This window comes from Vigna unguiculata, chromosome 8 (assembly GCF_004118075.2).
Source record: "Vigna unguiculata cultivar IT97K-499-35 chromosome 8, ASM411807v1, whole genome shotgun sequence".
NCBI classification, from domain to species: Eukaryota; Viridiplantae; Streptophyta; class Magnoliopsida; order Fabales; family Fabaceae; genus Vigna; species Vigna unguiculata.
Genome location: NC_040286.1, coordinates 6729245 through 6756783, shown reverse-complemented (window position 1 = coordinate 6756783; position 27539 = coordinate 6729245). Strand labels below are relative to the sequence as shown.

At 34.7% G+C, this 27539-nt stretch overlaps 2 protein-coding genes across 2 annotated transcripts; both read left to right on the top strand.

The window, feature by feature from the left end:
- Window positions 1–13241: 13241 nt before the first annotated feature.
- On the top strand, window positions 13242–16308 carry LOC114193782. Its single transcript, XM_028083716.1, has 4 exons — window positions 13242–13655; window positions 13864–14049; window positions 14419–14826; window positions 15296–16308. The coding sequence occupies exons 1-4, from the start codon at window positions 13311–13313 to the stop codon at window positions 16181–16183; spliced, it is 1827 nt and encodes a 608-aa protein (XP_027939517.1). The 5' UTR covers window positions 13242–13310; the 3' UTR covers window positions 16184–16308.
- A 3583-nt stretch (window positions 16309–19891) lies between these two features.
- Window positions 19892–27297, top strand: LOC114194447 (UDP-N-acetylglucosamine transporter UGNT1-like). The gene is made up of 10 exons (XM_028084663.1): window positions 19892–20252; window positions 20340–20416; window positions 22382–22543; window positions 22640–22773; window positions 24465–24595; window positions 24712–24756; window positions 24844–24941; window positions 25563–25670; window positions 26701–26757; window positions 26851–27297. The coding sequence occupies exons 1-10, from the start codon at window positions 20096–20098 to the stop codon at window positions 26923–26925; spliced, it is 1044 nt and encodes a 347-aa protein (XP_027940464.1). The 5' UTR covers window positions 19892–20095; the 3' UTR covers window positions 26926–27297.
- The last annotated feature ends 242 nt before the right edge of the window (window positions 27298–27539 follow it).

Below are 27539 nucleotides of genomic sequence, written 5' to 3'. Positions count from 1 at the left end.
ACCCATCCCAAACTTGTGGTGGGCTGTGTTGGCCCACGGGTTTTGACCCACTTTGACAACTCTATCCAAATATGTGTTTTGGAGATATTTTTTGTTTGTCCAAATCTATGTTTTGGAGTTTTTTTGTATGTTCAGATTTGTGTTTTGGATTTTTTTTTTGTATGTTTAGATCTACGTTTTTAGAGTTTCTTTTTTGTGTAATTTTGTTGTTGATGACAATACAATATTGTTAGATCTATGAAAATTCTAGCAAATGTTTTTCTTCTTACATCAATTTAACCCAACTGCACGTAACAATATCTATATTTATTTGTAATTGCTTAACCCGAAAAATAAAATGGTCAGATTGGATATAAATATATTAAATTTGGATTGTGTCGGATTGGTCAGGTTGGATCTGAATCCAATCCAACCCGACCATTACTCAGCACAACTTGTAGGCATAAAGCTGGAATATAGGAGGTTTGTGTTCTTTCTTTTTCACAGAGTAGGTGTTGAGATGTAAATTTTAGCACATCATTAAGAGAGGTGTTGAGATAAGTAGTGATAGGTCCAATGTTGATTGAGTCATCAGGTCCAATGATGATTGTGTCTTAGGCCATAATAGGGATGTCAAAAAAATATGTACCTGTGGGTATCCGCGGATAAAACCCGCAACAGGTAGAAAATGAATATTGTAAATGGATACTCGTGGGTAATGGGTACGAGTATTTTTAATACCTGCATATTAATGGGGCGGGTACGAGTATCATAGTATCCGTACTCGTAGATACTTGTACCCGCTATACTCTAATTTAAGTTAAAAAAATAAAAAAACATGATTAAAATATTAACATATTGATTTTGATTAAGTTATTTTTTTATCAATTAGTTTTAAAAAATATTATTTCTTTGTAAACTGTTATTCAACATTATTTAAAGGGGTTATTTGGATTTTGTTTAAAATTTATGAATGTTATGTATTGTATTTTATTTAAATTTATGATTAAAATATGTGGTTAAATATTTATTTTTATTTTTTTGTAAATATCTACGGGTACCCATGAATATTTGTGGATGTTAAAAAATTATGCGGGTACTCGCATAACGGATACCCGATATATATGAGTACGGGTACGGGTACGAGGCAAATATTTATCCAGCGGGTAGGGTACGGGGGAGCTACTAACCGTACCCTAGCCGCCCCATTGACATCCCTAGGCCATAAGGTTAATATAGGTCAAGAGGTTGAGACATTAATAATGATTGTAGCGTCTAGAGATTTTGGCTTTTGGTCATTTATTGAACATTGTGATAAAAGCTACAAAGAATATAAAATTAAAAGTGTATATTTAAGTAGGATGTGTTAAATGAAAACAATAAAGGAGGATGAATATGTCTTTTAGGTCTCCTAAATGATGAGGGGACCGAAGGGTCAAAAACCGATCTGGATAAAGGAAAGTGGAAGGCACAAGAGATTGACACTTAAATGTTTTATCTTATCGAATTACCATACCCTTTGGAAATAACATTTTGGCATGGGGTAAGTAAAATAAGTTGTCTTGTGCCATACATAGTGAGAGTGAATGAGTGAGTGAGTGAGAGTTAAAGAGAGAAGGATGATGGAGGACCTACGAAGGAAAAATGAAGAAGTTCGGACAAGAGAAGGATGATGGAGGACCTACAAAGGCAAAATAAAGAAGTTCAGGCAAGAGCTAAGGAAGCTTGCCAGCAAAAGTGGAATTACGTAGAGAGAATGAGGGGAAAATATGTCTACTGGAAGAATCTAGAGCAAGTCTGGGAGTAGACATGGAATAAGGCACGAACTTCCAACCTTTTACGGAAAACATATTGCAGGAGCCCATTCCCCAACATTATGTATTTTCAAAAGCGGAGAAGTTCAAAAGAAAGAAGAAACATGTAGCACATGTGAAGATGTTTCGAGCCTAAATGTTGACTTGTGGTAGATCAGACGCTATATGTTCTAAAATGTTCATCAACATGTTGATCGAGGCCGCCTTAGACTAGTTTAGTAGTCTATCGTATTGAAGATACATGTCTCCACCTCATTGGTCGTTGTTTTTTCTGTTTCTTTTTCTGTTTTTGGACCTACCTTCTTTTTAGCCCATTCTTTGTATATAAACATGTTTCTGCATTACGTAAAAATGCATTCAGAATAATATCATTCTATTATCAAAATTCTAAGCTCTCTTTCTCGTCTATGTTTTACTCATTGCCTTTCATTCCGTTTGTGCCATGGAAAGCCATAACTCTGTTATATCGGAGCACAACATAACATTTTTTTATGTTTCTTTTTCCAGTTTGTTCATAGTTCACTTTATGGCAAATAAACCAAAAGCCATCAAAATAAAAGATCTTTTTGACGTCAGGTAGGGAAAGGAAGAGTCACTTAAAAAGTTTTTAGGGCAATTTTGTGAACTAGTTGCTCAAATCGCCTAACTGAAATAAGAGATGTTTGTGGATGCCTTTACCAAGGGACAATTAGCAAGAAATTTTAGGGAATCCTTGGTGGATAGAAGACCATAAACTATAAACGAGGTCAGATTGAGAGCCCAATCTCATAATGAGGCGCAAGAAGTAATGATGAAAAATAGGAAAAAGGTGAGAAACAACCATACTAGCCATGACGACCGGGGTGGATGAGAGAGGATAAACGACCTTTCAAGCCTGAAGCAAAAAAAAAAATAGAAGAGAGAGGAAATATTAAGGTTATGAAACCAAGCATTGTTAAAAGATGTATAAAATTGTTATTCTTTCCAAAGAAGGAAAAATTCCAAATGGGATCAGACACAGGAGCTTGACGCAAATTTCTCAGATGAATGTCCATGACACAAAGGACTACATCATGTTAAGAGGACCTTTTGGAAATGTTTCGGAAGAAAGAAAACTTTAGAAATTCAAAAAAATCAAAGCGAAGATCAGATAATCATACCCTTTGGTTAGAATAAGATCTAAATTTTAGCACATCATTAAGCTGAAGTGAAAATCATTATATGTTCAAGATTAAAGATGAGTAATTGTTTGATTTTTAGATTTTTCTTTTTATTTTGTTTTGATGTTTTATTTAAGATTCTATAACCTGAATGTTTTTCGAATTGTGTATTCCATTAGCAATAATTTCTTTTAGATTGTGTAATTCAAAAGAATTACAAAGTTTGTAATAGTAATTTGACATATTGCGATATATTTTGAATGCTGTAATTTAAAACTTACAAATTGCATTTTAAAGTGTGTAATTTAGAATATAATTTTGACTTTCAAATTGTATAATCTAGAAGTATACATTGTTGTACATGTAGTAATGTTGACTTTTTTTATAAAAATGTAATCCAAAATTTTGGAGAAAAATATCATATGAAGTTAACATGTCTCATATGAAGGAATAATTCCAAATTTATTTATCTTTGACATTAGGAAATTGTTCTAGCCAAAAGTAGAGGTGTCAATTTGGCTCCTAGCCCATGGGCCAGCCCTGACCCACTCTTCATAAAGCCCCCTTTTATGAGAGGGGGGGGGGGGGGGGGGGGGCAAATGAGGGGGTCAAAAAAACGATGACCTGGACGGTCCCAACGACCTGGACAAGAACGATGACCTGGACGGTCCCAACGATCCAAAAGGCTCTGTGGGCTGTGCCAAATTGACACCTCTAGCCAAAAGGTATAAGACATTTTAGTTAAAACATTGAGAGTGTTCTCCTTCCTTGATCTTCCAAAGTCCCTTCATTTAGATCATCTCCTTCCCTTTTTTGGCTTCCAAATTGACAACATTTAAGAACCTTTTAATGGTTCCCCTTCTTCCTTTATCTCCGTTTTAAAATAATTGATAGGTTGATGAGTCATTATTTTCTTCCATTCCACTAGTCTTTGTGTACCCATTTGACAGTTGTTCAGTGCTTAATTGTTCATCGTTATAGTGTTTTTCATCTGTTGGGCTTTTTATAGGGCCACTGTTCCGAATTTGGACTAATTTCACATTATTTGGCCTAATTTTCGTTTTTAATTATTTTTAGATATTTGGGTGAAGCCAATTTTGGAGCTTGGACATTAATATTCAGTTGAAGGAGTCGCCACATCGTTGCCACATCATTTCCACGTCATCAGAGTGAATGGGCCAACATTTGAGGCCCATAGTGACATTTTTGTAATTCTGAGTGACAGAGTGACAATTTTGTAAATAATGAGTGGCAGAGTGATGAGACCACAAAATTAGGTCTGAATGCATGCAAGGAGTCACCCACTTCATCTTCAACCTCTCTCCAAACTCCATTTTCGCTCTTCAAGCTTCCATGGAGGTGCTCCTTGAGGTTTTTCACGTTTTTGGCTCATTTTTACCGTTTTTATGCACATTTGACAGCACCCATTGAGGGTTTTAGTTTTGAATTCGTTTTCTTGCTTGGGCAGTTCTTTTTGTGGGTTTTATAGACTTGGAAAAACACCCATTAATGGGGTTTTCGCGTTTATATATGATAGCACCGTTTTGCATTCCATTGAAGCTTTGGAATCTCTCTTTTTGCTCTTAAATTGCGTTTTCAGAATTCATAAGTAAGGGTTTTTGATTTTTGATGTTCTGGTTCAGATTTGAAGTTCTTGATTCTTCTATTTTGATGTCTAGCTAACCCTATTGCATTGATTCCTTGACAAAATTGAGATGAAACCATGAGATTGTTGGTCGTTTTTGGGGTTCCATTCGAAATTGCCTCTGTTTCAGGTTGTGTTTAGATGATAAACACGAATTTGATGCATGCTTAATCTCAAATTCGTGTGTGCACATTAATGGCTCGTATTCATGCTTAATGTTTATGAGTTCTGTCACAACTTGCTTAAATTTGTGGGTGTTAACTGTCTGAAATTTGTTACGCTTAATGACAATGAATCCATGGTAATTTTCGCTTAGTTGATTACTTAGGATTCATGAGAGCAAATTCGAATAGAACAATTAATTTGGTAATCTGTGATTGGTGGACTTTCAATTGAATCAAGGAATCATTGCGTGTTTATATAACTGTTAAATTTATCTGTGAATTGAAGTTTGTTCTGAATCTATCTGCCAAACCCCCCCTCCCCCCGTGTTATTGTTGTGTTTAAGTGTTTTAATTTGGTAGGGTACGACCTCTATCATAGGCTTACACCCCTTTTGCTCTCAAACTCTCCACATCCCTCATATTAGAGATAGAAAATAAATGAAACTGTGAAATAGTCGTTTGACTATTCAGAAAGAGTGAATGAGATTTATTGAAAAGAGAAACTCAAACGTATTACAATTCAAAAACAGTTCTGAAAAGGCAGAACTTATAAAAGAGAGGTTGATAGTAGTTTATAGGTGGTTACTGAATTGTGTAACCACCAACAAGTACAAGACAATAATTAAAGCCAAACCTAGAAAAGAAAAAGGAAATCAAAATAATAGAAAAGGAAATAAAATACAAAGAAAATAAAAAGCAAAGAAAAAAATAAAACATCAAGAAAACACAGTCATTTAATATCCCCCCTCAAACTGGAAGGGATGGATTGGTAGTAAAATCCAGCACTTGAAGTTTGGACCGAAGTGATATAAAACGAGCCAAGGAGAGAGGCTTGGTGAGTGCATCGGCCCATTGGTCAAGGCTTGGAATGTGAGAGACAAATAGGTTTTTGGAGAGCACTTGTTCGCGAACAAAGAAGACGTCAATCTCCATGTGCTTTGTTTTAGAGTGAAAAACCAGGTTATGAGCAATGGCAACTGCACTCTGGTTGTCATAGTGAACAATGGGGGTGGAAACTAGAATGTTAAGTTCTTTGAGAAGAGCTTGAATCCTCCAGGAGAGTTCAGTGGAAGTTTGTGCAAGACTGCGATATTCAGCTTCCGTGCTAGAACGAGCAATGACACGTTGCTTGCGAGACCACCGTGAAATCAAGTTCGGACCCAAGAAAATGGTAGCCCCAGAAGTTGATTTTTTGTCATCTATATCTGATGCCCAATCAACATCACATAGGGCAGTAAAAGAGTAAGGAACAGATGGCGAGGCAGCCCGCAGATGAAGACCAAAGGAAGTGGTGCCACATAGATAACGAAGTATTCTTTTTACAGCAATCCAATGAGACTCCAAAGGGTGTGATAGAAATTGACAGACCTTGTTGACTACATAACTTATCTCAGGGTGAGTGATAGTGGCATATTGTAAGGAGCCAACTACAGAACGATATAGTGTAGGATTAGAGAACGGTGGAGAGCCTACTTTGGAGAGTTTGCTGGATGAGGCCATTGGTGTGGAAGTAGAATGTGCATCAATCATGTTGGTCTTGTGGAGAAGGTCGCGAAGACACTTACCTTGAGTGAGAACAATTGAAGAGGATGAATGATATTGAATTTCAATTCCAAGAAAATAGTTTAATTTGCCAAGTTGCTTGAGAGCAAAAGAATGATGTAACCGTGTAGTAAGACGTTGAATAAGATCAGCGAAAGAACCAATGATACTGATGTCATCAACATAGACCAAAATATATATTGTATGACTGTGCTGCTGGAAGAAGAACAGTGAGGGATCATATTTTGTTTCCTGGAAACCAAGACTGAGAAAAGTGGAGTGAAGTTTATCAAACCACTGTCGCGAGGCTTGTTTTGAGCCGTATAACGCCTTGTTTAAGCGACAAAAGAGGGACTTATCAGAAGATTCAAAACCAGGTGGTTGGATCATATAATCAGTTTCATCAAGGGAGCTATTAAGGAAGGCATTATTCACATCAAGGTGAAAAAGATCCCAACCATTAGTTAATGTCAATGTGAGTATGATTCTGATGGTGACAGGCTTGATAACAGGGGAAAAAGTTTCTTTGTAATCAAAACCAGGAACCTGTGTAAACCCCTTTGCTACAAGGCGTGCTTTATATTTGTTGATACTGCCATCAAGATTATTTTTGATGCGGAAAACCCACTTACACCAAACAGGTTTACGATTAGAAGGCAAAGGGACAAGATCCCAAGTATGCTGACTAAGAAGAGCTTCATATTCTGATTTCATTGCAGCAGCCCAATGTGGGATTTTGATGGCCTAAGAAAATCTTGTAGGTTCAACATTGACAAGTAACAAGGAAGGAGGAACACGTGATGTAGAGGCCCTAGACTTTGAACAGGTCTGCATGGGATGAGCATTGATTGGTGAAGGAATAATAGCTATTTCAGGTGAAGAAATAGTGTGTGAAGGGGAAACAGCAGGGGACAAAACTGTACGGGAAGGAGGAGAGAGATTTGGAGTTAGGTTGAAATAGTGGGATAGGGAGGGAGATGCAGATTTTGCAGAAAAAAGAGAAGAATAGAGAAAAGAAAGTTCATTAAAAACAACATCCTTAGAGATATAGACACGACCAGATAGAGAGAGACATATATAACCTTTATGAGAAGAAGAATACCCTAGGAAGACACATTCCTCTGATCGAAATCAAGTTTATGTGACGATAAGGACGCAGGTGAGGGAAACAAGAACAACCAAAGACCCTTAATGAACTTTAATCAGGAGAATGTTTGTATAGAACAGTGTAAGGGACTTGAAACTACAAAGATGTACTAGGTAACCTATTAATCAAATAAACTGCAGCTTGAAAAGCATAGTCCCAAAATTTTAATAGAAGAGAGGCATGTGATAAGAGTGTAAGGCCTAAGTCAGTGATGTGACGATGTTTACGGTCTACCACCCCATTTTGATGATGGGTATGTGCATAAATAAGACGATGAGAGATCCCATGAGTGTCTAAAAAAGAGCGAAAAGACCTAAACTCACCACCCTAATCAGTTTGAAGACATTTAATTTGAACACCAAATTGAAGTTCAACATTAGCCTTAAAGTGTTGAAATATAAGAAAAGTTGCAGACTTGGATTTAATAGGATAAAACCATGTGAATCGAAAGTATGCATCTACAAATGAAATGTAATATACACAACCAGAAGTAGAAGCAACATGAGAGGGTCTCCATAAATCACTAAAAACTAATTGTAGTGGTTGCGTATAAATAGTAGATGAAGAAGAAGAAGGCAATCTATGAGACTTGCCTATACAACAAGACGGGCATAAATCTAATTTTTTATTATGAAGTGAAATATTACAACGACTGAGAACAAGTTTTAATACATCAACATGAGGATGACCTAGTCTAAAATGTCATATATTGAAACTGTCTGGAGAAGATGTAGTGGTGACATCAGAAATAGCAGCATGTGAAGAAGTTGAGGAGACAGTGGAAGACAAGACAGCAGGAGGACTGGAAGAACAGTGAAGATTGGGAAAATAGTAGAGCCCATCCGCACCAACATGACCACGAAGAAGGACTTCATGAGTGACCTGAGATTTCACATCACAACAATGGGGGAAAAATTCAAAATAAACATTGTTATCCTGAGAAAGATTTGCTGTAATAGACGAGACAAGCAGTAATTAATGAAGATTAAATAACACAGAAGGATGAGAGGAGGGAGAAAGAGTAGATGATCCAGAAGCAGAAATTGCCAAACCTTCACCATTGCCTACAAAAATGTTGTCAGGACCATCAAAGGGCTGAAGTTGTTGAATATTGTGGGAGTCATTGGTAACATGAAATGACGCACCAGAATATGGAATCCATGTGGTTGGAGGGGCAGAGGTAGTAGCAGAAGCAACCATAACATTAGGATGTGTGGGAGCAACAGTGGAAGAGGTAGTGGTAGCATTGGTGTTCGTGAAAGGAGAAGGTGATGAAAAATAAAGAGGTTGATGGGCTATAGGATCATAAAGGGCCAATGAAGCATCAAGATGAAAATTGACATCATTGCGAAAATGACAAACATTAGCGGTGTGGCCATATTTAAGACAGATTTGGCATTGGAAATTAGCAAAGTGTCCCCCTCTTGCACGACCACGTCCACTGCCTCTATGGAAACTGCCACGTGTAGGAGGATGAAAGGTATGGAAACCAGACGAAGCAGAGGCACTTGAGTAATGAAGAGAAGGAGAGAAAATTGTTTTCTGATGACGTTGAGATCAGGCTTCATGAGCAAGTAAAAGTGCTTCAACTTCATTAATAGGAGGAGTGTCAAACTTGCTCTCAATGACTGAAACAATAGCACCATAGTCAAGAGAAAGTCTTTCAAGGATTGCATCTACATGCTCAGAATGTGGAATAGGACACCCAATGCCAGCCAATTCATCAACAATCGACTTGATATTACACAAATAATCATGCATCGATTTAGTGTCAAGAGTCTGATTGCAAAGATCAGAACGAAATTGACGAGCACGACCCTTCGTTTGAGTTAGAAATACTCATGAATATGGTCCCAAACCTGGTAGGAGTGAACAACCCCAAGTACACGAGACAACACACCTTTAGAGAGTGTGGACTACAACTAGGCAAGAAGAATTTGATCTTGAACTTCCCACTCTTCATAGGCAGGATTAACAAGGCCAGTATTGCGATCTTCCTCGGAAAGAAACCGAAAAGGAATGGCTGGATTGACCACAAACCTATGAAGTTTGTGGGCTTTAATTATTGGTTCAACTTGTTGCTTCCAATGAAGATAATTGGAGTCATCCAATTTCTCAGCAACGACAGCATGAAATAAATGGGAGGGATTGGGTAGGGAAGTAGAACTAGGATTAGACATTTTAGATCAACTAGCTCTTGATACCATATTAGAGATAGAAAATAAATGAAAATGTGAAACAATTGTTTGACTGTACCGAAAGAGTGAATGAGATTTATTGAAAAGAGAAACTCAAATGTATTACAATTCAAAAACAGTTCTGAAAAGGTAGAACTTATAAAAGAGAGATTGACAGCAGTTTATAAGTGGTTACTGAGTTGTGTAACCACCAACACGTACAAGACAATAATTAATGCTAAACCTAGAAAAGAAAAAGGAAATCAGAATAACAGAAAAGGAAATAAAATACAAAGAAAATAAAAAGCAAAGAAAAAAATAAAACATCAAGAAAACACAATCATTTAATACCTCATCACAACATCTCATTATTCAATTATCTTAGCAGTGGTAACAAAATGTTATAACGCCTTCAGCCTTCAACCTTACCGGTTAATCAATATTGGACCTAATGACCTAATCAACATTAGACCTACCATCACAAAAACCAACTCCAATTCCCTAATATCCTGGAAAAAAATATATGGTTGTTTTACAAAGAAGGTTGTTTCTTACCACATAACCAACATAATAAATAATTGATTTTTGTCTATTAGCTCTCACCATCACATAACCTCATGACAACATGATTAGAGTAATTAACCAAAAGAGGTGTATCCATTGATCCACCATAAAATTCTTCTTAATGATTACACCCTCCTCCATGTGCATTCATTATATTAACACCCATAACATCAACGATTAACGAATGGTATTTTCTATAGATCAAGGTCATAAGTCTTGTCTACCATCGACCGACTTGAGAGACACCACCTTGCGTCCTAACCATACCAATCAAGATTAAAATAAATCATATATTATTTCAAACAACTTATAAAGCATTGACATGTTTTAAATTCCTAAAATATATAGGTACCAACACTACATGTCATGTGTGTTTCTTGTAAGCAACTTGCTCATTCACGTTTCTTCTATAATCCATCCAAAAGTAGTTAACTCATTCACGTTTCATCCCTTGTTTCAATCAAATTCATAGTCATTTCTATTTTCAATAAACTTGTACTTAAACTTTAAAAATTAAAAAATTATGAATATTACTTATTTTAAGAAATGGACTTGTAAAAATTATTATTTCTACTAATTTAATTAAATAAAAATAAAGTTTTTAAAATCACGTACCCTAGTATTTTACAAAAGAAAAAAAAATACAAACAAATAATTTCTTTTGTGGTTCACAAGTCAAATGTAATACTAGACGGGTCAGAAAAATTAGTCCACATTTTTTATGCAGAACGGGCCGACTCAGTTCGTATTTTACAGGTCAAGTGTGGGACATGTTAAAATAGAGTAGGCCGACCTACATTGCCATTTCTTCTTAAAGGTTAATTTTGACTCTATATTTTTTCTATTTATTTTCAAATGAATGTTTGTTTCTTTTCTTACTCACGTATTTTCTCTATTTTTGTTTCTCTTCTTTCTTCTAATTCCCATGGACAAAAGCCCGTGTTGAAAAGGTTTATGGTTTATAGAAGAAATATGGATAACTTTGTTTGAGATGAAGAGTTATAATATATATTTAATTTATTTTAGTAATTTTTTTATTTTTTTATCACATCAATTAGTTTTTTATTTTATTCTTATTTCTTTTATATAAAATTTATATGCGAATAAAAAAGGTAGTGCGAATCATAATCTTTTCCAAAATAATTGTATCGAATTGGTCCAATTTACACATAAGAGCCCAAGAGAGACCCAAACAAAGGAACCCTGTGACTGGGAATTGCGTTTTGCACCCATAAATATGAAACCCTCCACTCTGTCGTTTTTGTTTTTTTTTTTATTAAATGACAACGAAGTTTGTTGTAGGCATAGAGGAGGTGTAGAGATCTAAATTTTAGGACATCATCTAGCTGAAGTGAAGATTATTATACTGTGACACTTGAAGACGAATAATTGTTTGAATTTTAGATTTTTTATTTTTGGTATCAAGTTGTCATGTCATGGGTTTTTAGAGTTTTTTCTTTCTTTCTTTTTATAGATCGGATTGTATAATTTGAAAAACAAGTTTGACTTTTAAATTGTGTAACTAAAACCTAAAAATTCTATTTTAAATTATATATCTAAAATACAATTTTGACTTTTGGATTATGTAACTTAGAATTGTATATTATTGTTACATACGGTAATGTTGATTGATTTTTTAATAAATTTAATCTTAATTTTAGAGTAAAATATCATATAAAGTTAATGTTAAAACTGTCAAAACGAATAATCTAGTCCGATCCGATTCGACTCACCACAGGTTGATCACTTAGTGAGCCAACCTAACCCGACTCACTTATTAACGAGTCAAAAGAATTCGAACCCGGCCTGGTCCACCACGGGTTAGTGGATTAAACGGGTTGGACACAAGCTCACTTAATTAAAAAAAATACAATCTTTTTTTCAATCAAAACTAAATTATAATTCTAATTAAAATCTAAATAAACTTCAATACAATCCAAATACGAACTAAAATCACAAAAAGATACAAATTATCTATGTGTTGGCTAAAAAAAATACATAACTTGACCCAAATACAAAGTCTAACTTAACAAAAAATACTTGTGTGACACTTTATTTGCAGGTTGGTGAGCTAACATGGCTCGCCAAAGGTTCAATCTTCAATCGGGTGAGTTGGTAACTACATGAGTCGGGTCAAAAATCAACCGCTATTGAAATTTATGAAAAATTTTCAACCCAACCCAGCTCGAACCCATGATAAGTCAGGTTGACTTGCGGATTTCGATCCATTTTGATAGCTCTAGTTAATGTATTGTATCGTATAAATGAAAGATCATAAATTTATTTAATTTTATAATGAGAGAACAACTCTAATTTTTCACAATCCTAAAAAACATATTTGGGTGTTTTACAAAAAAAGACTATTTCTTATCACATAATCAACATGATAGTTAATTAAATTTTGTTTCTTATCTTATCATCCCACAATCTCACAACAAAATGATTAGAGTAATTGACCAAAACATAATAGTTAATTAAATTTTGTTTCTTATCTTATCATCTCACAATTTCACAACAAAATGATTAGAGTAATTGACCTGTATCAACCTTAAAGTTCTTCTTAATGATTACATTTTCTTTGTTTCTCTTATTAAGGTCATAAGTCTTTGTTTACCACTAATTTAATAGACATCACCTCTAAGCATACTAATTTAGATTAAAATCAATTATATATTATTTTAAATAACTTATAAAACAAACCATACATATAATATACAAATTAAAAAATAAAAGTATTTCTTCTTTCTTTCTTTACTTTTACATAAAAAAAGTTGGTTCTTTTAGAAAATCAATTAACATATGTAACACAAGAACCAAATTTCTTGGTGTCAAGTGTTGTTCTTTCTTCCGTGTTGCCACAACTAACCCACATTTCTTCACGTTGTTTAAATGAACAACGTTTCTCTTATTCCATTCTTCATAACGACAAAACACAAATCAAAAAGAAAAATTTAAACAAAACCAAAACCCAAAACCCAAAAACCATTAACAAACACGTGACTAAAATCTCATGCACATATAAAGTAGTTGATAGAAATACGCTGTAATAATTATAATAAAAATGCAACCTTTTCTTTCTCTGGTTTTGTTCTTCACTTGTTTTTCATATCTCAATGTTGATTAGTGCTTCACGAACAACATGATGATGGAAAATTGGAGACCATGGTTTTGGGGGCATGTCGAGAAACACTACGTTGTTAAGGTCACCCTGTTGAAGTTGGAATTTGGGGCAACAAAGGTGGGTGCTTTGGATGAGGACATAATTGCCCTTCAGATTACTGGAACAGCTACCAGAAAAGAAAAACTTTCTTCTTCTTTTTCTTCTTCAAATTGTGCCCTCAAACTAGAATCCACTCACACTACTTTGACTCCAAGAGTCATCAATTCTAAGGCACCTACCCTTCTGTGGGACGCACGTGACCTCTCTGCCTTTCATCTCCTCCTCAACAATGGCACCTTACACATGATCTTTCTAGTTTTACATGTAAGGTTTTCTGCAATGTAATAGTTATGTTGTTTAATTTTGTTTTACTTTATATTGATCGTATGACAGTTTTTAAATCTCAGCTTATGCACTGTTTAGTTATAATTTGAAGTCATGATTAGTACTCATCATTTAGTGTTTGTGTGTTTGAATTAAATTCTGATCTTGTTATGTGTATGATTAGAAATTGTCCAATTATGAAATGCAGGGGGAGGGTGATGTAGGAGAATATGAACCTGAAATGGTGGTGGTTGGAGAAGTTTCCATGAGCATAACTATGGCTGAGTTGATGCAGAGGGAGGAAATGAAAAATGAGTCAAATTCTTGTGAGGTTCAAAGAACACTTCCAATTCAATTGAAGGTGCATGGTTTGTTCTTGGAAGCTTCACTTTCGGTATGCTCCAACCACAGTAATTTTTTTTTAACTTATATGTTCACAAAATTTTTGCCCCCACAAAGTAATAAATGTTGCTCCATTATTTATTTTTTGACTTGAATGAATGTAAAAAAGCTAAAAAAGACTTAGTGCTAAGTTGATCATTTCATCCTATATCAGTTCACATAGTTAAGTTCCACCTTAATTAATTACGTTGATGTTTCTATCAGTGTATGTAAATGCCAGAGCTTCTTTATTCATGGGCAAATTGTGAAGAAAATAAATAATGATTTCTCATATGTTTGTTAATTTCTTTTAATTTTATGTATCTGAAATGGATGAAAGTTCAGAAAAACAATTCTTATTGTAGTTAATTGACTTGACCAGGTTTCATTGAGCTTATTGAAACTCAAAAATTTTGATGATGACTTGCCATTGCCAAGAACATTTGTAAACAGAGGGACAAACATTGAGGAAAATAGTGGGAAGTTTGATGAAGTTGAGGAACTGAGTTCTTATGAATCAGACGAGTTAGCTGTGTTTAATTCGGATGACTCATCTGATGAGTCCACCACAACCTCTAGCAGTGGCAGTAGCATTGAAATTGAGTGTGCAGGATCAAGAGTTTCAAACGAGTCAGAGAGGCTTATGGACTCAGATACAGAGACCCTTTTGGACACAATGCAGAAGAGTTGGTCCATGTTGCCATGGAATAGAAGCTTCAAGGGATGGAGTTTTAGAAGAACCACCTCAAGGAAACAAGAGCCTTTAACCTCACATTCAACTCATTGCACGGTAACAATAACATTAACATCATTTACTTTTCCTTTTGAGTCACAATAATCCTGGTATTGAATTTAGATTCCTACTTTCAACTAGTTAGAGTATGAGTTTAATGTAATCAGAACAAAATCATCAGTTTTAACAAAACCATAATCTACGATTGGTCATATTTCATGATCCACAAATATTATAATCTTGGAGAATCTTTATTTGAGACATAATTGAACTGTAAAATGGAGTATTATGCTGCATAAAACTAGCAGAATCATAAACATGTGATTATCTTAGATAATGTAATAATCTCTCTTAATAGTATGGTGTTTTTTTTTTTTTTCAGTTTTACACCTGTAGGTAATTCATTCTAAGTAATTTTTTTAATGTAACAGCTACAGGGATCATTTGAGTAGTTAACATTTTTCTATGTGCATAAAATGGTTACTTTAGTATACTTATTACCAACTGTTTCATCCATTTCTTGCAGAAATTGGATGAACTTTCTACACAAGCATACTTTCATCACAGTACAAGTGGTTGGGAAAATAAGGAATTTTGGAGCAGAGATGGGCAAGCAAAGCTGAAAACCAATGTGTTTTTTGCTTCATTTGACCAAAGGAGCAAAGAAGCTTGTGGTGAGAGTGCATGTACAACACTAGCAGTGTTCATAGCACACTGGCTTCGTACAAACCATAGCATGCCAACACGGACTCAATTTGATAGCCTCATCAAAAGGGGTTCCTCAGAATGGATAAGGCTGAGCCACAATGATCACTACCTAAAGCTCTTTCCAGATAAGCATTTTGATCTAGAGACAGTGTTGGAAGCCAACATTAGGCCTGTGGTTGTGCTCCCTCAAAATTCCTACACAGGATTTTTCTCCCCTGAGAAGTTTCAGTGCTTGGAAGGAGCCATGTCCTTTGATGACATTTGGGATGAGATAACTAGAAAAGATGATGAGGTTGATCAAGAGCCAAGAGTTTACATAGTGGGTTGGAATGACCATTTCTTTGTTCTGAAGGTGGATGTTGATGCTTGTTATGTGATTGACACTTTGGGGGAGAGGCTTTATGAGGGATGCCAAAAGGCTTTCATACTGAAGTTTGATGGCTCAAGTTCTATCCATGAAAAGAGAAGTAAGAAGCACAGAGGTGGGATAGTTTGCAGAGGAAAAGAGTGTTGTAAAGAGTTCATCAAACGCTTTCTTGCTGCTATACCACTAAGACAACTAGAAGAGGAGGTGGAAAGTAAAGGGGTTGTTTATAATCCTTATTTGCACAGACAATTGCAGATTGACTTCCATTATAGCTTGTTATCATCCTTCTCTTCACCTTCTTCTGAGGGTGAACCTTTTCAACCTACTTATATAACATGACACTAGAGTATCTAACTCAATTCATACCCTTGTGAGTGTTGAGAAATTGTTACAATTACAACCCAACGTTCAGAGTTTTCTGAGTTACTTACAGAATGAAAGTCAAATTGACAATAAGAGTCAAATATACATTGTTGTACAAATGAGTCTTATTTTTATATTCAGATGTCAAAATTCATAGGAATGTCTAACGTGATCTTATTTGGAGTCTTACTCTTTTCAACTAAACCAGTTTTTGCTGGCAAAACTTGACTTCTTTACCGACACGGTTCCTACAGCTTCTTTTTGGTGACAACTGAGCTAGTGCTCACCATTTGCAAAGTATGAGATTTTACTAGATTGAAGCTCAAGTAATCCAACATTCCATGACTATTTCTCAAACAATAGAACCTTAGAAGTTGATTATTGTAATCGTTGTTGTATTTAGTGGAGTGGATTTGAATGAAGAAGAAACAAAATTGGTATAGTGTATCTACAAAACCTGTTGTCCTCGTACATTGTCTTTTTTGTTGCAATTTGAACACTATTGTATCAAAGTTGCCAAGTTCATTTCTTGGTATACGGACCTATCATTCCGCAAGAACAGCACAAGAAGTTCCATTCACTTACCTAGTTTATATAATATTAAATTATAACGAAGAGTAACGGTGATATATATATTTCAGGGTTAAATTCAGTGTGTTAGGTAATTATAACATTCTGTTTGGATGAGGAATTTCAAAAATTCCAAGAAATTGAAATACATATATTTGAATTACTAATTGAATTTTTTTAATTTTTTAAATAGTTTGTTTGGATAGAATAATTGAAATATTTTAGATTTCAATTTTATTATTTGGATAAAGCAATTTAATTTATATTTTAAGACATACCGTTGGGTTAGTTCAACTTTTGATCTATGACGACTTGTTTCGACTTTCGGTTTGGGTCAACTCAAAAAGATTCAACTTGGCTGACTAAGCCTAACCTTCGTCACAATTGACTTGGCTCGACCTTTGGTTCAAGAACGATTCAACTCGACCTTTGACCCGTTTCAACTTTGCTCGATCTTTAGTTCGGATCAACTCGGCTCGACTTTTGACCCAGGTCAACTCGACTTACCTATCAACTTGACTTGGCTCGACCTTCGACCTGGGTCGTATTAGATATTGGATAAATCAAGAAATTGTATTTTGAATTCTAGAAAACACCATACTCTTGTAAGGCCTAGGTAAAGATTTAGTGGAATTCGATCAACTTTTGCTCCAACCCAATCCATTTTAAATCCATTTCATTAAAAATCCATTTTATTAAATCTGGATTTCAACATGATCTACATTTTATAATTTTCTTGGATAGGATATTGATTCTTTGAATCCACATTTTCAAATATGAAAAATCCAAAATATCCAATATAAATTTTTAGTTGGGTTGAGCTCAGTGTTGAAACGGGTCGGTACAGGCCAAAAGTCTAAACAAGTAGGCCTTGACACAAGGTCGAACTAAGTCGGCCTAGGATGAAGGTCGAGTCGGGCCGACCTGGGCTCAAGTCGAGACAAGCCGACTTTGACTCAAGGTCAACTGAAATTCACCCCAACTGAAATTTGGTCGAGTAAGTGTAACATCTTGTCCGGATATTACGAATTTAATAAAATAAAATAAAGTAATTAATTACATTACATTTAATAATACTTCATTTCCCAAAACACGGGAAATTTAGATCTCTATTAATTTACTAAAAAGTCCATAAATACAAAACTGCAAGTGTAATCAAAATATTCCACGAGTCTTTACAATTCATTTCAAATAAAGTAAAGAAAACAATAAGAAAAAGATCCCATGATCATCTCCTCTCCGCAGCTAAGCCTCACCAGCTCCACCTGCATCATCACTTGCTCATACACGATCATCGCCAATCACAAGCAGATAGGGTGAGCTAACAGATGAAACACATAAAAAAACATACCACCACCATAGTGTCATTCCCTCGAGATCTCGCTTACCAAAATCCCTAATTCACCATATGTGACATCATACAACTTTTTTGTTTCTCCTCTATACTCCACTCCCAATTCTCTTTTCACTCCCAAAAAGAGTTAAATTTGACTTACCAAGGTTTGAACCCATGACCTTTCCAATGCCAAATCAAAGCTAAACCACCAGGCCAACTTATGTTTCTTGCTAACACACATAATTCAAGCATTATCTCATACAAAATGTGGCCCAACATATCATTAAAACAATAATAACAAAAACATACACAATTGGCATACATAGGACTCGAACCCAAGTCCTCTCACACAATTAAAGTACTTTCAACCACTTGAGCTAGTACTATTCCACGTCATCCCCATTAGAATTTAATATCATAAATAAGCTACCTTCCCGCTTTTATTTATTTATTATTTATTTAATTAATTAAATTCCGCGGATCTTACAGTAAGCACTAGCCGAATATCAACCAGATTCGGCTTAGTTGGCCTAGCCGAAATTTGGCAGAATTCAGTCAACTCGACCCTTGGGAAATTCAATCATATTCGGTCGAGTTTGCCACTGTCAAAATTCGGACAAATTCAGTTGTGTCGATCCCAGCCAAAATTTGGCAAAATTCGGAAGAGTCACCTTGGCCAAAATTCGAGCGTATTTGGTCAAGTCGGTCCCAGCAGAAATTCGGTCAAGTTTGCCCCACTTGGAACTCGGTCGAATTCAGTCGAGTCAACCCCAGCTAAAATTCGACCCAATCAGCCTCAACCAAAATTTGGCTAAATTTGGCTGAGTTAGTATCGACTGAAATTTGGCCATATTAGGTGTAGTCAGGCTTGGCCGAAATTCGGCTAAATTTGGTTGAGTCAATCCTGACCAAAATTTAGTCAAATTCGACCGCGTTGGCCTGTCTGAAAGTTTACTGTATTCGGTCAAGGCGGCCCCGGCCGAAATTTGGCTGAATTCGGTTGATTCAACCTTGACAAAAATTTAGTGATATTCGATTTAGTCGATCATGGCCAAAATTCGGCTGAATTTGGCCAAGTTAGCCTTGACCGAAATTCAGCCTATTTGACCTGACTGAAATTAGGTCAAGTTAGTCCTTGCCAAAATTCGATGGAGTTAGCTCTAGCCAAAATTCGGCCAAATTCGATCGAGTTGACTCTGATGACACGACTTTTAAAAAATTTAATTTAAATTTTTTTATAAAAAATGAATTATGAATTTTAAACTTGACCCAAATATTTGAATATGAATTCAAATATTGATTCAAATATTTAGATTTGAATTTCTATAAAATCCAAACTAGTTCTCAAGAAAAAAAAATAATTTGTATCCAAAATCAAATCTAATTATTTGAATAATTTGAATTAAATCTTTAAAAATCTATTTCATGATGATTCTAGATTCCATTAGATTCCATTATGATGCAAAATGATCATTCTTCATTAAAAAGAAAACTTAAGTCGAACCATGAAAAGGAGGCAATCTTGTTAGAAAAGCTCATGGATAAAGAGAGCTCATTGATACTTTTGTAAGGATCTACATTTATTTATTTACAGGCCTTTAAATATCCAAAATTTATATGTTTGATAGTTAATTTTATTGTAATAATAGTGGTATCAAATTTTTAACTATATTTTTTTATGATGTATTCCTCTAGTATTTACAAAAGAGAGAGAAGATCATTTAAGTTTTAATTCGAAATATATTTTTTTTCCTTGAAGGAATAGTTGGGAAATAAAACTTGTAGTGTGGTGGAAGCAGTTTGGGACCTGAGAGTTGAATTGACCAAGTCGTGAAGTCGAGATTCGCAAGTGGCCTTCGGGACTGGGTCTGACTCTAACCCCTCTCTCATTCATCGCCTTTCACTTCCTCGAATTCTCCTTCAAACGCCAACCCAATCGCAAAACCCAATCCTCACCCTTCCCTCTCCAATTCCCTTTCTCCATGTCTCTCAAACCGTCAAATTCGTCGCAGAATCTCATGCTCCCCGTCTCCGATCCTCCCTCCAACCATGACGATTACGCCGATGACAAGCTCTTCAGAGGCTCCGCCATGACCAAACGCGGAGCCTTCGCCGCCGTCTCTTACATGTCCTGCTCTGGTACTTTTCTTCTCAATTCCGTACCGTTCTTTCATCGTCATTTTTTCAAATGCTTCTTAAATCCATTATATCCTCTTTGTTCTGTAGTTTTGCTGGTGGTGTTCAATAAAGCAGCGCTTTCTTCTTATAGTTTTCCCTCCGCGAATGTCATCACACTTCTCCAGGTTTTATGCTTACATTCTCGTGACTTTCTATCCGCACCGTAATAGTTCATCTGTCGTGTTTGTATTAGTCTCCTAGTTAGTGAGACTTTAGGGAATTGTATTGATACATTTATTTATGCCCTAAATTTTTAGATTATCGGTTAGGTGAATGACATGAACATCATACACGTACCTTTCACTTATAATCTAGTATTGGTTTATGTTGCCAACAAGGTACAGTACAGTGGATAGATATTTAGATTCCTTCAGCTTGTTGTTAGGGTTTTAATTCTTGGTTATGTGTATGGAGAAGACTTTGTTGGGTTGGGAGAGACGATAAATTATATGGTATGATAAATTATGGTATGAAGAAACTTTTAAAATAAGGTACGGGATGATAAATTATATGCAAGGTTTTAAATTATGGTTGCTATATAGGAGACGTTTATGATTCTATTTTTTATAGAAAACAGAAAAATTAAGTTAACAATATTGAAGATTAAAAAATATTTAATTTAATTTTTTTTTTCAAAAGAAGCCAGAATTTGAAAATAAAAAAATATTGTTTCACTTTTTTTTTTGTTCTTATCACAAACAGCCGTTAAAGCCTGTCACTAATGCTATTAGACTCCCACCAACCTACACTTCCTCTCAACCTGCTAACAGTTCAGTCATTGATTTTGGAGCCGTTGGTTACAACGATTGATATGACACTGATACCATCAAAGTGGCCATAAACTCGTGCGAGAAGTCTAGCTGATGCCATGTCATTTTTCCACCGTCAGGTACTCGATGACGTCTTGAGGTTGGGAAAGACACTGGACGTGGAGGTGACCGGTGAAAGGGAGGAGGAGTGGTGAGTCGAACAAGAAAATGAAACCATAATGTAAAACCAAAAATCTTTTCTAATCTTAAAAAAATTGAAAATGAAAACAAGATATGCAAATAGAAAATGTTTTCGCATAACTAAAACCCTTCCTTAATCTCTGAAATTGAAGTTGCGGGCCATTTTTAAAAATCTTAGCAAATAGAAAATGGATGCAGTGGAATCTGTAGTAAATAAGTCTTTACAAATACTATCCCATAAGGTTTTAACTCCAAGTTTCCAATGAATTTTCATATATTATATGAAGAAAGCAGAAACAGCTTAAGAGAGCACAAAATTTTAAGGAGTGAAGTAGCATTTTGTTTGATTGGTTACCTACCAAACAACTTAGTATTTTAAACTATAGTATTATAAATAGCTTGAAGTGGCTAGTATTATAATTTATTGGCTCATCATCACAATGATTGACTTAACAACGACATATGTCAACATATTTTGATAGTGAAAATTTGAAAGAAGAGAGAATATCCTGTAAGTACCTTTAATGGATGTATCTAGTACTGTATCCATGATTCTTTTGTGTTGTGATCATTACGAACCAAGACTTGCAGGCCAATTATTTATGTTCCATTCATTTTTTTGGCATCCCTTGCAGAAAATTGTATGGAAATGGACTTTACAATTCACCTTTTTTATAAGGAAGAAAATTAAAATCTTTCTCCTTGAGTTAATCTTGTTGTCATGCTGATTGATTTATATTAACAGTCCAAATTTTCATTGTCACAGAGGATGGAATACTATGCAAATTAGTAGTTCTGCTCCAAACTTGCATTATTTTATGTTGACTTTTCTACTGGTCTTCATTATCTTGCCTCTTTGATACTCATTGACGCTTTGATGCACTGGATGTTAAGCAAGTATTTTAAGAGTTGACTTCTTCAAAATAATTTGTTGGGATTAATAACTTATTTGAAGCAATAATGCAAAAGAAATATTTTTTTATTCAATGGGGAGGAGGAAGAAGAGAATTATATTTTATCTAGATTTTAGGTGTCATGCAGTGTCTATAGTAGGCATTACAGTTGCCAAACTATTGTTGTGAAGATCCACTTTATTCATTTAACAATTTAAATACACTTCTATTCTTTGTTTTTCTGCAGATTGTGTGTTCGTGTTGCTTTCTCTATTTGTTGAGACGCTGGAGGATGATATCTTTCTCAGCAAACGAATCCTTACTTATATTCGATACCTCAACAAAATTTGTATCATTGAAGACTTTGAAGCACACTCTTCCTTTGTCAGGAGCATACTTATTTTACATGGTACCCTTTCCCCCTAAAAGAAAAGAAAAAAGAGAGAGCGTTATCCTTAGGTAGTATTGTTTATTATTTTCTATTCACCCCTATACTTCTCCTTAGCTAGTCACCATGGAGTCTGTTCGTGGAGTAAATGTTCCAATGTACACAACTCTGAGGAGGACCACAGTGGTGTTTACAATGCTTGTTGAGTTTGCTCTGGTGGGGCAGAGGTATACACGTTCTGTCATTTTAAGGTAAAGTGCATTTTCCTCGTTGCATAATCTGCTCTGCAGTATATCGCATTTTGTTCAAATAAATCTTTGATTGATGTGCCTAAAAGTTTAGCATCATATGTAAAGTGCACAGTTTAATGTAGGGGCAGTGGACTGTATTATGGCCAGTTTGGATGAGTTTCTCCATAAAGCCTTCAAAGAGAGGAAAATATGAAAAAAACTGAGAATGACTTCCCCATAATTTAAAACTATCTTGTGTATAAGTTAAAATAAAAATGTTTGGAGAACCTATATGAGAGGAGCTTTTACAAATTAACTTGTGCATAAACGAATTTTAACTTTAAGAAAATAGCCTTTAAGTCTAACTCTACCTCACAAAACCAGCTTGCAAATCATTTTTGCACCCACTTATACATAATTCTAGTCTGTGTGAGATCTCCAACATCAACTTATGGATAAGTCAATTTCATTTTTTTCTTCTTATTTGTTTCTTCCAGAAGTTCTTAGGAAGAAGTTTGTCCAACCAGATCCTATTTTTATTTTTTTATATATACTAGTAAAATACATGTGCTACATGTATGCATGTTCATTTTTTTATGATAACAAAAAATAATGAAATTATAATTATAAAAATAGATATAAATAATTTTTACAATTTAATTGTAGATAGTTTATATTTATTTTGTAGATGATTTTTATTTATTTAATTAAAAAAATTATTAAAATTTAAAATAATGGTTAATTAAAACAAACGGTTAAATTTTTAAAAAGGTCACTTGAAGGGTAAATTTGGAAAAAAATGTGGAAACGAAAAAGATGAATCCTCTTCGGATAATAATATAGAAGTATAGATAAATTAATGTGGTATATAATTTGAATAGTTTGTGGTCATTACCAACTTACTGATTAAAAGTGCCCTAAACTGATGCTCAAAGAAGCCCAAGTTGTGCTGGGTGAAGACTCATGAAGTGCATTATTGCATCATGTCCCCTCATGCAAAGGGCCTTTGGACTTGAAGTATGGACAATGCATGATCTACTTTTATCACAACTATCAATCATTAATAGCATTGCAGAATGCCCAATCCAGTGGGATGGCTGCTATTTGAAAATTATAGAAATTAATTAAATAACTTATACTACACATAAAAGGTTAAGCTAGTAGATTGTTGAAAAGCGTGTCCTATTTTGGTTAAATGTCCCCTATTTAGTGATTGTACAGTTGACTATTTTCTACAAATACTTAAAATTATCTGACTTATTAACCTACTTTCCTTATGTCAAAGATTGTAAATCATGTAGTTATAATCATATAATTAATCTAGCCACCGAATTCATCCTTCGGTAAATAAATGCAAATTGATGTGTGAAATTTTTACACGGTTGATGAGTATTACTAATTCATGTCTGATTGATGATGTCTCAGATTGTCTTTTATCTTCTTATAATAACATCTTCCTTCAAACTACTTTAATCCAAGATAAAAATACCCATGTTCATGGAGGAAAAGGGAAATGAACCATTCTGATTTTGGAATGTGTTTTACACTAGACTTAGACTTGGTATATGCTATCTACGTTTGCCCTTTATGAACTTCTTTTGGTTATATCCCCTTTTCAATTTTAACACAATGAAGCTAAAGTTTGAATTGTTATTTGAATGAGCATCTGCCTGATTCCTTCATTTAACTGAAATTTATAAGGCTGTTATCAGTGTTGGCTTGATTGTCCTTGGTGCCTTTATTGCGGGAGCTCGGGATTTTTCTTTTGATGCTTATGGCTATGCTGTTGTTTTCATGTCAAACATCGCCACAGCAATATATCTTGCAACCATATCCCGCATTGGTTGTATTCCTATACTCTCACTCTCACATATATCAGAAATCAGAAATTTTACAACTTCTTTCTTTAGCCTTCATTTTTTTGTTTATAACTTATAAGGTATCGTGTTGTTTTATCAGGGAAAACTAGTGGTCTTAATAGCTTTGGCCTAATGTGGTGCAATGGTAAGCTGATATATTGTGTATGATAACCCTTTCTAGTGTAACCGAATTTCTTATTTGAAAATTGAAATACTTTTCTATTTATTATAGGTATCATATGTGGGCCTGTTTTACTCATCTGGACATTTGTTCGTGGTGATTTGAAGATAGCAATCAATTTTCCATATCTCTTCTCCCCTGGTTTTGTCGTATGTTCTGCTTTACCCATTCTAATTCAATAAGTTGTAGTATTCTAGTCATTGCTGGACCTTGATTGGCTACTTGCAAAAGAAAAATAATAATACTGATCCAACTAATCTAGCGGACTATGATTCATATAACCTGGTCACAATAAGATTTCAGACTTACTAAAAAGCCCAAGCAAAAATATTCCTAAAGCCTGAGAAGGTGATGTAGTATTAGTCTGTGTATCTTGTTAAATACAGGAATTGTGTGTATACTTTCCACTTTTCAGCTTTTAGTATACGTTATAAAATGTCATTATTTGTAATAGTACTTTGGGTTAGTATTTGTTTATGTGATGAATTAATTTAATTATGCTAGAAATTTATTTCAAAGTTTTTCTCCATGATTTTATTCATATATGAACCCTTGGAGCTGAACCTCAGACCCAATTCTCTCCTTATATTAAGTGATTGGTCCAATTTTGAAATCATTGAATATAATACAAAAAATGTTGATCTGTCTAAGTTGATCAGTATTTTCAAATGAAAGGTCTGCATTTTGTTAATAAATAACCTTTAAACATGTTTCCTCAAAATTTTAAATTATGAGAAGTTATAATTTCTGTATTTTTTCTTCTTCTGCAGGTTATTTTGCTTTTTTCCTGCATACTGGCATTCTTCTTGAATTACTGTATTTTTCTGAACACAACTCTAAATTCAGCTGTCACACAGACAATTTGTGGTAATCTGAAGGTATGCATGTCTTGCTTGTTTTTTACCTTCCATAAATAGTGCTCCTAGATTTATAGGTTGTCAGTGATGATGCTGTAAAGCTTTGCTTTCACAATGATGGCATAGTATAGTATGACCTTTTCTGTGGAAGTACATCTTACGTGCAACGGAAATTCTACAAATTTGACTAATATAGGGTGAGAAATGGCCTTATTAGTACACTGGTCTGGCTATTAATTTTGGAATTTCGGGAGATTCTTGTTGTACATTTTGGTGTTAAGAACGATTAACTGTAATCAACTGTTAGTTTGCTTCTGGATACTGATGCAGATGAGAGGGATAAGGGGGTGATTTATTTGAAGTGGCATAAATTTTGGTTCCAAACTTATTTGGAAGTAAAGAAATGTGGATAATCTGGTGATTCTCTTGGGAAATCGTCTTGCCTCAAATCATGTTTGACTAATGAACAGTGGGGAAAAGAAAATAATTTCCAGATAATTGTTTCTGATCAATTAGTCTTAAGATATTTAATCCATGTTGGAAAACCTTTAATGTGGACATCACACTGACTTATTAATTGGATTAAGAACATAATTTTTCCGTATCATGCCATTGAGTCTAATTTGCACTTCTTTAATTGGACTAAGAACATACTTTTTCCACATTGGGTACATACTTTTAATTTGGACATCATACTAATGATGTTATTACCGATATTTGGATTGGTTGAAATAGTTAGTCAATATGATGGTTTGATTATGGGATTCTTTTAAATATTGTATTTTGCCAATGTGCGCATTTTTCTAAGTTGCAAGTGTTAGCATTCACCTTCTACCATCTAGAATGGGGGTCAGGGTACTAGAGATATTAGCTTAAAATTATTTAGTTAAGATGATAGTTACATTAGTCAGTCCCTTCTCCATGTATGTACAATGCATTCATTCATTATCGGAACTTATTTCTACTTTCTCTCTAATTTGGGCTCTATCATGTTGCCACGATTGTTTTAGTCAGCTTTTACGATTTCTAATTATTCTTAATCGATGTCTAGGATCTATTTACTATTGGTCTTGGGTGGATAATTTTTGGTGGGCTACCTTTTGATATTGTGAGTATTCTTGTCCATACTCTACTGCTGTTCTGCTGTTCCCAATTGAGCATATTTTTACTGATGATAGAATGTATTTTTATTCGATTTCAGTGGAACATAACCGGGCAATTTCTTGGTTTTGCTGGATCTGGTCTATATGCCTACTACAAGCTCATTGGCAAATAACTCACTCAAATCCTCTAGATGAAGTTTCTTTTTTTCAATTTGGAAGTGCCATTTGCTTCAGTTTTCTGCCCATCTCCCTCGAGAAGGAAGAAGAACCTGAACCGAATTCGGGTATGGAACTTGTGTCGACAGATCGATACATTGGGAAGTTTTGCTAATTACAACCTGACAAACTGTTTCTGGGGAACCAGAGGAGAAAGGTTGTCATGGCTTTAGTGTATTCAAACATCTTTTGACCTAGTCGTATGTTCACCCACTGCACTTGATGAATGCCATGCATATCTTTCTGTAAGTGTAACTGTTAACAAACATTGTATTTTAATAGAAAATTCATCCTAGGGAGGAATTTAAATCTACCAATTCATTTCATTACCCCCTCTCTGGTTTGAAAATACTGATTTAAGATGATGAGAAGTGTTTCACAGTTACTAAATAATTGAAGACAGAAGACTAATTTTCACATACGCATTTTTGAAAGAGTTGGTAATCAGCAGAATCCATGTTTTTGTTTTGGTGGGGACACCCTTCGGCTCTTCTGAGTAATTAGTTAAACATATAGCAGTAACTTATTCTAAATTTAGTCTATTTATTCTTAATTTATTATATTTGTAAAA

What these genes read in the sequence shown, in the direction of transcription:
- LOC114193782 (XM_028083716.1), top strand. Translation starts at nt 13,311, where the DNA reads ATGATGATGGAAAATTGGAGACCATGGTTTTGGGGGCATGTCGAGAAA. An exon ending in TCTTGGAAGCTTCACTTTCG is followed by an intron (nt 14,050 to 14,418) that starts GTATGCTCCAAC and finishes TGACTTGACCAG; the next exon opens with GTTTCATTGAGCTTATTGAA. An exon ending in CACATTCAACTCATTGCACG is followed by an intron (nt 14,827 to 15,295) that starts GTAACAATAACA and finishes CATTTCTTGCAG; the next exon opens with AAATTGGATGAACTTTCTAC.
- LOC114194447 (XM_028084663.1), top strand. Translation starts at nt 20,096, where the DNA reads ATGTCTCTCAAACCGTCAAATTCGTCGCAGAATCTCATGCTCCCCGTC. An exon ending in CTCTTACATGTCCTGCTCTG is followed by an intron (nt 20,253 to 20,339) that starts GTACTTTTCTTC and finishes TTTGTTCTGTAG; the next exon opens with TTTTGCTGGTGGTGTTCAAT. An exon ending in TGGCCTAATGTGGTGCAATG is followed by an intron (nt 24,757 to 24,843) that starts GTAAGCTGATAT and finishes TATTTATTATAG; the next exon opens with GTATCATATGTGGGCCTGTT.